At 42.5% G+C, this 15,114-nt stretch overlaps 1 protein-coding gene across 1 annotated transcript; it reads right to left on the reverse strand.

Annotated features, from left to right (window-relative positions):
* Positions 1 to 321: 321 nt before the first annotated feature.
* On the reverse strand, positions 322 to 14,646 carry LOC134356078 (glutathione S-transferase A-like). Its single transcript, XM_063066639.1, has 6 exons — positions 14,409 to 14,646; positions 14,152 to 14,217; positions 13,822 to 13,927; positions 5,719 to 5,837; positions 2,707 to 2,795; positions 322 to 654 (listed from the first exon to the last, which is right to left on the reverse strand). The coding sequence occupies exons 1-6, from the start codon at positions 14,574 to 14,576 to the stop codon at positions 522 to 524; spliced, it is 681 nt and encodes a 226-aa protein (XP_062922709.1). The 5' UTR covers positions 14,577 to 14,646; the 3' UTR covers positions 322 to 521.
* Positions 14,647 to 15,114: the final 468 nt, after the last annotated feature.

Raw genomic sequence — 15,114 nt, forward strand, 5'->3', positions numbered from 1 at the left:
TTCAGTGATATTGTTCTCCAAAGTGAGGGACAGAAGATAAAAGAAATGGATAATAGAGATGTCTGTATGTGACATGTATTTTTATAAACATACAAGTGTATTGATGCCAATGTGGTAGAGTATGGTCTCTTATCTTGGACCAAATCTGTACAACCACCCAAAAACAACACATAATACATCAGCATAATTCACTTTTCACCAAAGACTCCCAATTGCCCTTGGCGGGATTTTGAGAGGCTTGCCCTTAATGAGGAACAAAGTACTTGCCAGTGACTAATGTCCTCTTGGCAACTCACCCAAATTCCCATTTGGTGATGTAGACAAGAGAACACAAATACAAGACAGATTTCTGAATAGTTTATTAACTTTTAATGCAACAAAAATAAGCCTGCAGTGTGTTACAGCCTTTATTGCACAGCACAATCCTGCATTGTTACTGCTAATTCCAAGGCAAACAGGAGCAACATTTCACCATACGTTACATGAATTAAAAAGTCAAGACAGTGGTGCTTTCTAGAACCTCAAATATCCTTCAGTACATCTATGGTTGGAGGGCTCTCCTTCCAATGGGGAGGCCATGAGGCCTGGATGCTTGGCCGCTCTTTCACTCTGGTGTAATAATTGAACAGCTTGGGGTATTTGTCAACTGACAGCCTAGAAAATCAATGGAAGAATACTGAAAGCAAGTTAAACTATAGCAGAGGTACTTATATATCTAATCGGGAATAGATACCTTCCTACAATTTGACACATGCTCAAGCTGCCTTGGAACAACTTTTGGACCAGATCTGCTGTATAGATTTAGTCCAATTTGAGAAAGCTTATAGATCATGTTGCCATCTGACAGTGAAACTCCACTATTCGTTATCATGGAGAATGGGTGGAAGACACTGTTAAGTGAAATTATGCATTCTCATATTCAAGAACTTTTAGCACAAGGGAAGTGAAATGATATTCTATAATATTCAAAGGGTTAGCAATTAGCATTAGGCAACAGACTTTACATGCAAATTGGACAAGACCAACAGGTAGGGAAGGGAATTGTGCATTCCCTCAGCTCTACAGTAGGCTTGGGTGTCATGGTCCAGTCCATAAAGTCCGCATTCTGGTTCTCGGTCCGGTCCAACGATCCTCATTCCAGGTTTTCTGCTTTTCCCTTGTTCTGTTGGGGTGCCTCTATTGAGGAACATGATTCTCATTTTGGGCTGCTACATAAATTGCTCCTGGGTTCAGCCTGAGTTGCTGGACTGTTCCCTTCCCTTCCTTCTGCAGCACTTGGCTGTAGCTTCGCCTGCGTCCTTGCCTACTCTCGCCGTCAAGTTCTACCGCCAGAGCAAGACCGGAACCTTGCTGTGTCCAGATAAGGAACTGTCTATCGTTGTTTGGAACTGTCTGTGTGTGGGGTCCAGCCGTTTGCCGCTACCGTGTTGGGAACCACCTGTGTCCACACCTTCGCAAGGTAGGTCCGGCCATTTGCCGCTACCTTGCGTTGGGAACCGTCTCGTCATGTTCAGCATTCTGTGTATGAGTCCTGGCCCTATGTCCTGTTCCCAAGGAGGGGTCCCGGCCCTACGTTCCATGTTCCTGTCTCCCAAAACCAAGGGTCTGTGTTCTGCGTTCCTGTCTCCCAAGTCCAAGTCTGAGCTTCGTGCCCTCACCCAATTCTGGTGCCGCATCCTGCCGCCAAGTTCAGTCCTGTTGCCTTGTCACGTGTTGTCCTCACCTAGATCTGGAGTCCGAGCCAGAGTCAAGACCCAGGTTCCGGGTCCCCGTCCAGTCCCTGGCTCGGAGTTCTTGTCCTGGTTCCAAGTTCCTAATTCCTCGTCCAGGTCCCGCTTTCCTAGTCTAGTCCTAGCCCAGGCCCTGTATCCTAGTCTCATCCAGGGCCTGTGTCTTGTCCAGAGTCGTTTCTTCTCCACTTTTTTCCCTTGCTTTGACACTTAGTCCTGTTCCTAGTACTTCAGTGTCTGTCTTGCATTTGGGTCCACCACCAACACCCCCCCCTTATAACACTGGGTGTTCTCTTTGAACTGAACGTCTGTCAGTGAAGTGCTAGAGAGCCAATGTTTTCCTTGTGCAAAGAACAAGCAGAAAATTCAGGGTAATGCTACATAGCACAGGAAGAGCCGTACCCTTTGAGGGACAATAACCAAGACAAATCATCAAATAGCTTCAGATGTGAAATAGCTTCATGGCACTAGAACAGTTGCCCCTGACATTTTGGTTATTTTATTACTGAAACTAAACAGTGAGATAATGGGTTGGTGGAGCTAACTGTGCACAAGCTAGCTATGCCATTTTCTGCACAGTTGAAACACTGGTAGACATAGAAAACCTACAGCAAAATACAGGCCCACAAAGTTGTGCTGAACATGTTCTTACCTTAGAAATTACTAGGCTTACCCATTGTCCTCTATTTTTCTAAGCTCCATGTACCCATCCAAAAGTCTCTTAAAAGACCCCATTGTATCCGCCTCCGCCACCATTGTCAGCAGCCCATTCCACACATTCACCATTCCATGCGTAAAAAACTTACCCTGACGTCTCTTCTGAATCTAATCCCAAGCACCTTCAACCTGTGCCCTCTTGTGGCAGCCATCTCAGCCCTGGGAAAAAGCCTCTGAGTGAAAGACACTAGAGACGGCAAACAGGAAATGGCTATGCTGGTAAAATATGTCAATAAACTAATTCTATTTTTCCACTCACCCAAAGCGAATAGCACAGGCCAACTGTGGGAACAGCATTACATCCGCCATTGTGAAACTCTTCCCTGCAATGTGGGAATCGGTAGGCAACTAGAAGAGAAAGCAAACTCAGATGTGCAATTGATCAAAAGATGCACCCTGATAGATACTTAAAAATGGAGAGAATAAATGGTAAATCATAGAACTGAGTTTATTCTGTAAAAGATAACTAAACCAAAATAGAATAGAGATTAAGTGTCATAAAAAGAATGTGACCAATACTTTCACAGCAACTTAAAGATTTATGTTCCAGCATCTGATAATTCATCCAAAAGTTGAGCTGATGGCACCACTTAAACAAGGGTTGGGTGTTATCAGACCAGGCATCAGTGCATGTTAGTTGGAAAGTGACTGCATTTTCCCCCCCTCTACATCATCGTGCAACAAGAGTTTCATCAAATCTGGATTGATGCCAAACAGTCAGAGTTGAGGCTCAGATTGATTGTTGTATTCTTTCATACAACTGAAAAATCCAAAATATTTCTAATCAAGATAACTTTGGAATGATGAGTAAAAAAACAAATACATCTATCGATGACACTCCCAAGGACAGTAATTCAATAACACCATTAAGAAAATTTCTACATAGCAAACAGACAAGATAAAGTTGTTACAACCTGGGGTAAGAAACACGATTTTTCTCTATAAAAGAAGAACATTCCCCCGCCCTAAAAAGCACACACACTTTTTTTTTTATTAAAAGAAAAAAGTACTTTTGGGCAAATTTAAAGAGCAAGCAAGAGCTATTAATTGTACACATGGGAACAGACAAACTGTAGGGCAAGTGGCATTGAATTTATCTGGAGCTGATTACTACCCTTATAAACAGCCAACTAGCTCTCCTGGTCAATTTACAGCCACAAACAAGAGAAAATCTTGATAGCAATGAACAAATTTAAACTAACATTCTGAAGCAGAGTATTTCATGTTTCCAGTATAAGCCGTTATACTAAAATATGCTGGAAGTCTCAGGAGACAGTCAGCATCTGCAGGAGAGGAGAAGAATGTTACAATTTCTGACTAATTAACTTCCTCTCCAATGACACTTAGCTTGAAGCATGTCCTAATTTTGTTTTTGGTTTGACTTTATAAAACACTGACCTGCAAAACTAACTACAATGATCTTAACCGGGAATCCAATACATTTTGCATTATAAAATTAAAGAGATGACTGAAACACTGCCAATATTAAAAGGCAGTGTGGGCCAATAAAAACAGGCAAAACATTCTATACTAATGATGGGGTATATAATGTAATCAAACAGTCCATTAGATTTACTAGGATGGTGCCCGGTCTTCAAGAGTTACAGGGAAAGATTGAACAGGTTAGGACTTTATTCCTTGGAGCGTAGAAGAATGAGGGGAGATTTGAGAGTTTTACAAAATTGAGGGGTATAGACAGTAAATGTGAATAGGTTCTTTCCACTTAGATTAGGAGAGATAAATACGAGGGGACATGGCTTTAGGGTGAAAGGGGAAAGGTTCAGGGGGAACATTAGGGGGAACTTCTTCAGAGAGTGGTGGGAGTGTGGAACGAGCTGCCATCTGACATGGTAAATGCTGGCTCATTTAAGTTTTAAGAATAAATTGGATAGGTACATGGATGGGAGAGGTCTGGAGGGTTATGGACTGGATGCAGGTCAATGGGACTAGCGGAATAATATTTCAGCACAAACTAGAAGGGCTGAATGGCCTGTTTTCTGTGCTGTAGTGTTCTATGGTTCTATTACTAACTCTTTTTCCACTTCATCCTCCCTTTACCCCCTTATCTGGGTTCACCTGCCAACTGGTACTCCTTCCCCAACCATCACTACACCTTTTATTCTGACTTCTCACCCCCACCTTCCTTTCTAGTCCAGTTTCAGCCCAAAATGTCAACTGTTTGTTCCTTTCCATAGATGCTGCCTGACCTGTTGATATCCTTCAGCATTTTATGTGTTATTCAAGGTTTCCATCGTCTGCAGAATCTCCTGTGTTTATTAGTACATTACTCACAGGCATAGAACAGATACACATATGGGATATTTGGAAGGTTAGCATGTCTTTGCAACAGTTTGTCTTGAATGTGTCATTTACTTTTAATTGTCATTCAACCATACACAAATACAGTCCAACAAAACAGTGTTCCTCCAGGACCAGGGTGCAAAACATTACTAACATTCATACTGAGCACAAGCCACACAAGATGGCAGTAAATATACAGTCATACAAAAATAAAACAGCCCACATCCCTCAGTGCATGAATGTTATCAGCAAGAAGCCCACAGCAGTCTGCAGATAAATGCAATCCAGCTGGTTTTCCACTAAGCAAACACTAGAGAGCAGCACTGATACCAGCACCATACTGATGCTGCACTATACTGCTTCCTCAAGGAGTAGTTGCAGCATGAGGTGTAGCATGTCTGTGCTACAACCAAGGCCACACAGCTCACACACTGCCAGTCCCACCAATAAACCAGTGAACCAGACTTGCAGCATTCCACATTGCCAAATTTGAACAGGATCTTATGATCACGAGAAAAATGTCCGAGACTGGTAAGACTAAATGCTGTTAGACTGAACACTGCCTTTGAACAGTCCACACCATCCTGCTCCTCCACTGATGTGGCAGACCTGCAGTACTTGAAGTTCTTAATTTTCAGCAGTGTCTTGTAATCATAAAGTAATTAAAAAAGGACAATAATTTCTTTGGTTGGCTGCCTAGAGGCCAATGCATCTGAGTGTGCCACCATCTTACTGGAGCCAATTACCTTTGCTTTTTGGGCTGCAGAACCCCACTGCAGATTTAAACCAAATTGAACAGAAAACAGAGGGAGTCAAATCAGCCAAATTCAAACAGCATCTGGAATGTAGATTGGATCTGAGCTCAAATCCAGGTACTCAATGAAAAATACAATACTTCTGCAGCAAAATTTGTCATTACTCCTACTGACCAAGCAATTAACTCTCGGTTTCTTCATAAACACCCCTTTACCTTCTCAAAGTATCCTTCCCACAACTTCAGCTCTGCATTCAGTGCCTTCTTGTTCCTCTCCACAGCAGAGTCATGGCGCTCATTTTCTGGAATCTTCATAAAGTAATAGACTATGGCCGCTGCAAGGAAATCAGATTAATTAGATTCCAGATTCAATATTCGATATTGTCATTCTTCAGTACAACTGTAAAGGAAAATAAAAGGATTGTTACTCCAGATCTGTTGTAGCATTAAAAACAAGAAATACAAAAACCCCAAAGACTATAAATAAAAGCAACTCTATAATAATGTACAAGTAACTCCAACACAAGAGATTGTGCAGATACTGGAAATCCAGAATAACGCAGAAAATACAGGAGGAAATCAGCAGGTCAGGCAGCATCTATAGACATGAACAAGAATTCAGTGTTTTGAGCAGAGTAGGGTCTCTGCTGGGCTTCAGGACAAGGAAGGGGAAAGAATCCAGATCAAGAAGGTTTGAGAAGGGGAAGGAGTAGAAGCTAGGTGATAGGTGAAGCCAGGTGGGCAGGGAGGGGAGAAATGAAGCTAGGAAGAGACAAGCAGAACAGGTAAAATGGCTGTAAAGGTAAAGAACTGTTGAGGGTGGCTGTATATGCACAAGATTCTTATAGACAGACTGATTGTATGTGCAAGTAATGGAATAAAAATCATCTACCAACACAAGAAAAATATGCTCAGAGCTGGAAATGCCAGTTAAAATAACAAAGACAAGAGAAAAATCATTTTTGCCTTTTTCACCCCAGTGAAAAGCCCTGACTGAGAGTTGCAAACAGGTTTGCAAACGGGAAGCAAACAGTTGCAATTGCTATGGTTTCTTGACTAGTGTCTGGTATTTCCGTACTCTAGGCCTATGAGCTACACTCAGCCAGAGTAATTTCAACAAAGTTGGAGCTTAAGCTGTAATTTATTGAACACCAAAAACTGGAGGCATTATCAACAGTACAAGTACCCAAATGAAAAGTGATCCACTAACAGTATGCATCTAGAATTAAGTTCTTCAAGAATACAAGCGTGGGAATGTGAATATTAGTCAATTTGATTTATAACATTCAAAGCAGCACCTCATTACTGATGAAATGCGAAGCTGAAAGGGTAAAGCTGACATTTAAGTTGTTACTGCATGAACTCCAGTTCTCAAAGTCTTATCCTTTGAGGCAACCAGATGTTTGATGGAAGAGAAGTTCCTCTGGTGGACTAGCAGATCACATTTGAAGGTGGGCAAGGGATGAGATTTTATCAATACTCATTAGGTATTGGAGCAATACCCAAAAGGTGGAAGCTATTTCCAAGTACATATCTAAATAAATCTGAAATATGAATAATTCCAGAGCAAGTAAACAGCACTGAAGGATTCAGTGTCACAACATACTGGAGGAACTCAGTGGTCCAGGCAGCATCCAGGAGTGAAATAGACAGCAGACATTTAGATCAAGGCCGTTTGTCTGGATTTTTTTGATGGATTTTGTGTTACTTCAGATTCAGGCATCACTAGACATGCATTTCCTGTGGGATAAAATATGCAACTTCTTTCAGTGTAACCACAGACATGTCTGGCTGAATTGGTGTGAGCAGTGTTCAGTGTCGGGCTTACAGTTAGCGGTATGAATGTTAAAGCAAGAGAAAAGACCCAATATAGATTCCTCAAGAATTACAGGAATTACAAGAAAAAAAGTCTTGAATAATTGGAGCTCTTAAACTACAAGCTGGGGGGGGGGGGGGGTTACAAATTATGACAAGTCCAAACCAAATGCTTTGGGATCTAGACTGAAGAAACAATAGATTCTGCAAATGCTGCAAATCCAGAGGAACACACAAAATGCTGAAGAAACTCAGCAAATTAGATAGCATCTACAGAGGGGAATAAAGAGTCAACGTTTCAGGCCAAAACCTTTCATCAGCACTGGAAAGGAAGGGAGAAGAAATATGAATAAGGTGGTGGGGGAAGGGGAAGGAGTATAAGCTGGTAAGTAATAGGCAAAGCCAGGTGAGGGGGATGGTGAGTGGGGTGGTGGGGGGGGGGGGAAAGGTGTTGGAATCATTTTTGTGCTTTTAATAATTCAGAATTGGCTTGCCTGCAGAAGGCAGAGGGTTGGATTCAGAATTGGCTTGCCTGCAGAAGGCAGAGGGTGGTGGTGGAGGGAGTACATTCAGATTGGAGGATTGCAACTAGTGGTGTCCCACAAGGATCGGTTCTGGGACCTCTACTTTTCGTGATTTTTATTAACAACCTGGATGTGGGGGTAGGAGGGTGGGTTGGCAAGTTTGCAGATGACACAAAGGTTGGTGGTGTTGTAGATAGTGTAGAGGATTGTCGAAGATTGCAGAGAGACATTGATAGGATGCAGAAGTGGGCTGAGAAGTGGCAGTTGGAGTTCAACCCGGAGAAGTGTGAGGTGGTTCACTTTGGAAGGGCAAACTCCAAGGCAGAGTACAAAGTAAATGGCAGGATACTTGGTAGTGTGGAGGAGCAGAGGGATCTCAGGGTACATGTCCACAGATCCCTGAAAGTTGCCTCACAGGTGGATAGGGTAGTTAAGAAAGCTTATGGGGTGTTAGCTTTCATAAGTCGAGGGATAGAGTTTAAGAGTCGCGATGTAATGATGCAGCTCTATAAAACTCTGGTTAGGCCACACTTGGAGTACTGTGTCAGTTCTGGTCACCTCACTATAGGAAGGATATGGAAGCATTGAAAAGGGTACAGAGGAGATTTACCAGGATGCTGCCTGGTTTAGAGAGTATGCATTATGATCAGAGATTAAGGGAGCTAGGGCTTTACTTTTGGAGAGAGGGAGGATGAGAGGAGACATGATAGAGGTGTACAAGATAATAAGAGGAATAGATAGAGTGGATAGCCAGCACCTCTTCCCCAGGGCACCACTGCTCAATACAAGAGGACATGGCTTTAAGGTAAGGGGTGAGAAGTTCAAGGGGAATATTAGAGGAAGGTTTTTTTTAACTCAGAGTGGTTGGTGTGTGGAATGCACTGCCTGAGTCAGTGGTGGAGGCAGATACACTAGTGAAGTTTAAGAGACTACTAGACAGGTATATGGAGGAATTTAAGGTGGGGCTTATATGGGAGGCAGAGTTTGAGGGTCAGCACAACATTGTGGGCCAAAGGGCCTGTACAGTGCTGTACTATTCTATGTTCTATAAAGGTATCAGTTGAATTAATGCAAGATTGAAATTGCAATTACTGTACTAACATTTTTAACCTGTAATTTTCACAACTAGTGTTTGTCTCCACCTTCTGGCAGAAAAGCAGTTACACAATTTTTCACTGGCCAAGTGCTAGCACGTGACAGTGCTGTGATTGTATACATTTTAATTAGTCCTTCCTTATCTCAGGAATTTGCCTTTCAAGTGTCAGGCTTTGCAAAACAAAAATAAATCACCATCTCATTTCTTTGTCTTCCCCTAATTTTGTATGCTCTTTATCTGTTTCTTTGTTTAAACATTAAAATAAATGATCATGAAGCAACAAGTTTTCACTCATTCTTGGACTCCTAAAAGAATCTGGGAATTAAAAAAAACAAATCCCTGGGGCATAAATGGAGGTGATGGACAGGCTGGTAAGAAGGTCAAGAGGGAAATCAGAAAGGAAAATGGAAAAAGAGAGAAGGGGAAGAAATTACAGGAAGCTGGAGAAATCAATGTTCAAACCATCAGGTTGGAGGCTATGCATACAGATATGGGGTGTTGCTGCTCCAGCCTGAGAGTGGCCTCATCGAGGCAGTAGAGACAGTCATGGATCAACATGTCAGAATGGGAATGGAAAGTAGAATTGAAATGCATGTCCACCAGGAAAACATACACATGGTCACAGGTAGAGTGAAAGTACTTGTGAAGCAGACCCCTAAATTTTCCTGCCCCCCCCACCTAAACTTGGAACCAATTAGTGGCCAGTTCACCTACTAACAAGCATGTCAATGGGGTGAGGAAATCAATGCAAGGACATAACACACACACACACACGATATTTAATTCTACCATTTCAAAAATTATAACTAGCTACAAACTGAACAGAATCACACACAATAGTGGTTACAAATGTAGGAAGTTGCTCATTTTTATGCACACATTCTTTCTCTCACTCTCCTTTTTCTCCCGCTGTCCCTCTGAATATACCTCTTGCCCATCCTCTGGGTCACCCCCCCCCCGTCTTTCTTCCTGGACCTCCTGTCCCATGATCCTCTCGTATTCCCTTTTGCCTATCACCTGTCCAGCTCTTGGCTCTATCCCTCCCCCTCCTGTCTTCTCCTATCATTTTGCATCTCCCCCTCCCCCTCCAGCTTTCAAATCCCTTACTCACTCTTCCTTCAGTTAGTCCTGACGAAGGGTCTCGGCCTGAAACGTCGACTGCGCCTCTTCCTATAGATGCTGCTTGGCCTGCTGCGTTCACCAGCAACTTTGATGTATATTGCTTGATATCTACTTTGTACATTTTAATAGCACCACACAAACCTGCAACCTCTTAACTACCTAGAAGGATAGAACCATAGAAACTACAGCACAGAAACAGGCCTTTTGGCCCTTCTTGGTTGTGCCGAACCATTTTCTGGCTAGTCCCACTGACCTGCACACGGACCATATCCCTCCATACACCTCCCATCCATGTATCTGTCCAATTTATCCTTAAATGTTAAAAAACCTGCATTTACCACCTCGTCTGGCAGCTCATTCCATACTCCCACCACTCTGTGTGAAGCCCCCTCCCTAATGTTCCCTTGAAACTTCCCCCCCCCCACCCTTAACCCATGTCCTCTAGTTTTTTTTCTCCCCTTGCCTCAGTGGAAAAAGCCTGCTTGCATTCACTCTATCAATACACATCATAATTTTATATACCTCTATCAAATCTCCCCTCATTCTTCTACACTCCAGGGAATAAAGTCCTAACCTATTCAACCTTTCTCTGTAACTGAGTTTCTCAAGTCTCGGCAACATCCTTGTAAACCTTCTCTGCACTCTTTCAACCTTATTTATATCCTTCATGTAACTTGGTGACCAAAACTGAACACAATACTCCAGATTCAGCCTCACCAATGCCTTATACAACCTCATCATAACATTCCAGCTCTTATACTCAATACTTTGATTAATAAAGGCCAATGTACCAAAAGCTCTCTTTATGACCCTATCTATCTGTGACGCCACTTTTAGGGATTTTTGTATCTGTATTCCCAGATCCCTCTGTTCCACTGCACTCCTCAGTGCCTTACCATTAACCCTGTATGTTCTACCTTGGTTTGTCCTTCCAACATGCAATACCTCACACTTGTCTGTATTAAACTCCATCTGCCATTTTTTAGCCCATTTTTCCAGCTGGTCCAAGTCCCTCTGCAGGCTCTGAAAACCTTCCTCAGTGTCTACTACACCTCCAATCTTTGTATCATCAGCAAATTTGCTGATCCAATTTACCACATTATCATCCATATCATTGATATAGATGACAAATAACAATGGACCCAGCACTGATCCCTGCGGCACACCACTAGTCACAGGCCTCCACTCGGAGAAGCAATTCTCTACCACCACTTCTTCCATCGATGGCTTCTTCCATCGAGCCAATGTCTAATCCAATTTACCACCTCTCCATGTATACCTAGCGACTGAATTTTCCTAACTAACCTCCCATGCGGGACCTTGTCAAAGGCCTTACTGAAGTCCATGTAGACAATATCCACTGCCTTCCCTTCATCCACTTTCCTGGTAACCTCCTCGAAAAACTCCAATAGATTGGTCAAACATGACCTACCACGCACAAAGCCATGTTGACTCTCCCTAATAAGTCCCTGTCTATACAAATGTTTGTAGATTCTGTCTCTTAGTACTCCCTCCAATAACCTACCTACTACCGACATTAAACTTACTGGCCTATAATTTCCCGGATTACTTTTTGATCCTTTTTTTAAACAACGGAACAACATGAGCCACTCCACAATCCTCTGGTACCTCACCTGTACACAGCGATATTTTAAATATTTCTGCCAGGGCCCCTGCAATTTCAACACTAGTCTCCTTCAAGGTCCGAGGGAACATTCCTGTCAGGTCCCGGGGATTTATCCACTTTAATTTTCCTCAAGACAGCAAGCACCTCCTCCTTTTCGATCTGTACAGTTTCCATGATCTCACTACTTGTTTCCCTCAATTCCATAGACTTCATGCCAGTTTCCTTAGTAAATACAGACACAAAAAACCTATTTAAGATCTCCCCCATTTCCTTTGGTTCCGCACATTGCCGACCACTCTGATCTTCAAGAGGAACAATTTTATCCCTTACAATCCTTTTGCTCTTGATATACCTGTAAAAGCTCTTTGGATTATCCTTCACTTTGACTGCCATGGCAACCTCATGTCTTCTTTTAGCCCTCCTGATTTCTTTCTTAAGTATTTTCTTGCACTTCTTATATTCCTCAAGCACCTTACTTACTCCCTGCTTCCGATACATGTCATACAACTCCCTCTTCTTCTTTATCAGAGTTGCAATATCCCTTGAGAACCAAGGTTCCTTATTCCTATTCACTTTGCCTTTAATCCTGACAGGAACATACAAATTCTGCACTCTCAAAATTTCTCCTTTGAAGGCTTCCCACCTACCGATCACATCCTTGCCAGAGAACAACCTGTCCCAACCCACGCTTTTTAGATCCTTTCTCATTTCTTCAAATTTGGCCTTCTTCCAGTTAAGAACCTCAACCCTAGGACCAGATCTATCCTTGTCCATGATCAAGTTGAAACTAATGGTGTTATGATCACTGAAACCAAAGTGCTCCCCTACACAGACTTCTGTCACTTGTCCCAACTCGTTTCCTAACAGGAGACCCAATATTGCATTGGTCCCTCTATATATTGATTTAGAAAACTTTCCTGAACACATTTATAAACTCTAAACCATCTAGACCCCTAACAGTATGGGAGACCCAATCAATATATGGAAAATTAAAATCCCCTACCACCACAACTTTATGTTTCCTGCAGTTGCCTGCTATCTCTCTGCAGATTTGCTCTTCCAATTCTCGCTGACTATTGGGTGGTGTGTAATACAATCCCACCAATGTGGCCATACCTTTCCTGTTTCTCAGCTCCACCCATAAGGACTCAGTAGACAAGCCCTCTAATCTGTCCTGCCCGAGCACTGCTGTAATATTTTCCCTAACAAGCAATGCTACTCCCCCACCTTTCATTCCTCTGCCTCGATCACATCTGAAACATCGGAACCCTGGAATATTTAGCTGCCAGTCCCGCCCCTCCTGTAGCCAAGTTTCACTACTTGCTGTAACGTCATAATTCCATGTGTCAATCCATGCCCTCAAATCATCCACCTTCCCCGCAATACTCCTAGCATTGAAATATATACACCTCAGAAGATTTTTACCACCACTCACAACCTTTCTATTAGCAGATTTGCTTGAGCTTTTAACATCATTTATTTTCACCCCAGCCACACCGTCAGCTCTGGCACTCTGGTTCCCATCCCCCTGCAAATCTGGTTTAAAGCCTCCCCAATAGCATTAACAAACCTCCCTGATATTTAACAGTCTATGCTGGCTTCACCCCAAAATACCCATCTCCTTCAAGCAGAAACTGCAATATTCAAAGCATCAGGAAGACAAGGGAAAGGACTGTGACAGACTACTTTGTACAGCCAGTTTGTTATATTTTGCATTTACAACCAAACAAGATGGTAAAAGATATGTTAACAACAAACATGATTGCTGCAGGAAGCAATTCTGTCAAGTACTCTAAATAAATATCTAGAGGAATAGACATTTCAAGATTCACCAGTTTAACTGAAAAACGAGCTCTGTGAGCATATGGGAAAGACATTCATCATTTTATCAATGATTTGACAAACTACAACTCAAGGCAATTTCTGAACAATTGCCTTTCATGTTTTTCTTTGGCTTAATATTGTGTACAATCTTTTTCTTCCCTCTCACAGCAATGAGAAGCACCAAAACATTTACACAAGAATAATTGCTCTAGAGACTAAAGTCAGTTAGGCTCAGATGGCAACTGTGCTTTGAAGTGACATGAAACCATAACAGGTGCCACATGGGGGCTGGGAGTGTAGGGTGGGTTTACCAAGTTTTTCCTGCAGAGCCAGAACCTCGAACATTCTCTGGTAAACAAGAGCCTGCTCAGCTCCGGAGTCCGGAATCAGTTGGGTGCCTTGAGACTTGAACTGGTTCTGAGGAAAGACAAGACAATTCCAGAATGAGCGCGCCGAGACATTGCAACCCGGGAAACACAGCCGCCTGATACTCAGGTGATACCTCGCCAACAACCATTCCACCGCCCTCTCCATTACAGAGGAAGGCAACAGCGCCGAGAAACAAAAGGTTGGGAGATTTAAAGAGCGAAGTTTGTAGTTTGTTTTGTTTTTGGGAGGTGGCAGTAGGAGACGATTCTTACCTCTAAATATAGACAGACTCCAAAAGATTCGTTCAGGATAATGTCCCCATGACGGAAACTGGGTAACTGCAATTACAATGTTGAAGCAGTTTTTAAAATAAAGTAATCAGAAGTCCAATTTGATTTCATTTCGTCTTTTATTTTTAAAAATAAATTGTAAATAAAAATTAATGTGTTCTGCAGCCGCTGACTTAATTGAAAAGTAAAATCAGTCTTATATAGTAGTCTACGGAAAGGAGCATATTCTCAATCAGTACCTGACCCCTGAGATTAATCGCCATAACCTCTTCCGATTTGTGCTCCATCTTCTCGAAGGACAACAACTTTTCCTTATAGCCTTGCAGTTTTTTCTCTTCCAAGGCAATCATAATCCTCCAGCAGGGTGGAGAACCGGAGCCCCAATACAGAAACATATTCTCTGCCATACCCGCGTCTCAGTGTACAGCGCGGCTGCTTTTCAATTCCCTTTTATATAATCACGCTGCACCGCTCCAAGCCTCATACTGGTGACGTCCTTTCCTGATTTCCTCAACTCCCAGATGTAGTACTACCTGAAGGCAAATATTTCTGCCCTTTTCACCCACTTCACTGAAACCGCAAATTGCAATTATATACTTCACCAGACAATGAGTTTTAATGAAAAATTGCTTATAAAATAAATGTATTTATTTATTGAGATTCAGCGCGGAATAGGCTCCTCCCTTCGAGACACATCGCCCAGCAAGCAGTCCTCGATTTAATCCTAGCCTAATCATGGGACGATTTACAATGATTAATTAATCTATTTACCGGTAGGTCATTGGACTGTGGGAGGAAATCGGAGCACCCGAAGGAACCCCAGGCAGTCACGGGGAGAACCAAGCAGCGGCGGGAATTGAACCCGTGACTCATCAAGTATATGTAAGATAATGGAAAGGATGATAACAGACAGTTTATCATATGAGCTTGAGAAAAGGGGAATGC

This window comes from Mobula hypostoma, chromosome 14 (assembly GCF_963921235.1).
Source record: "Mobula hypostoma chromosome 14, sMobHyp1.1, whole genome shotgun sequence".
Taxonomy (NCBI): domain Eukaryota; kingdom Metazoa; phylum Chordata; class Chondrichthyes; order Myliobatiformes; family Myliobatidae; genus Mobula; species Mobula hypostoma.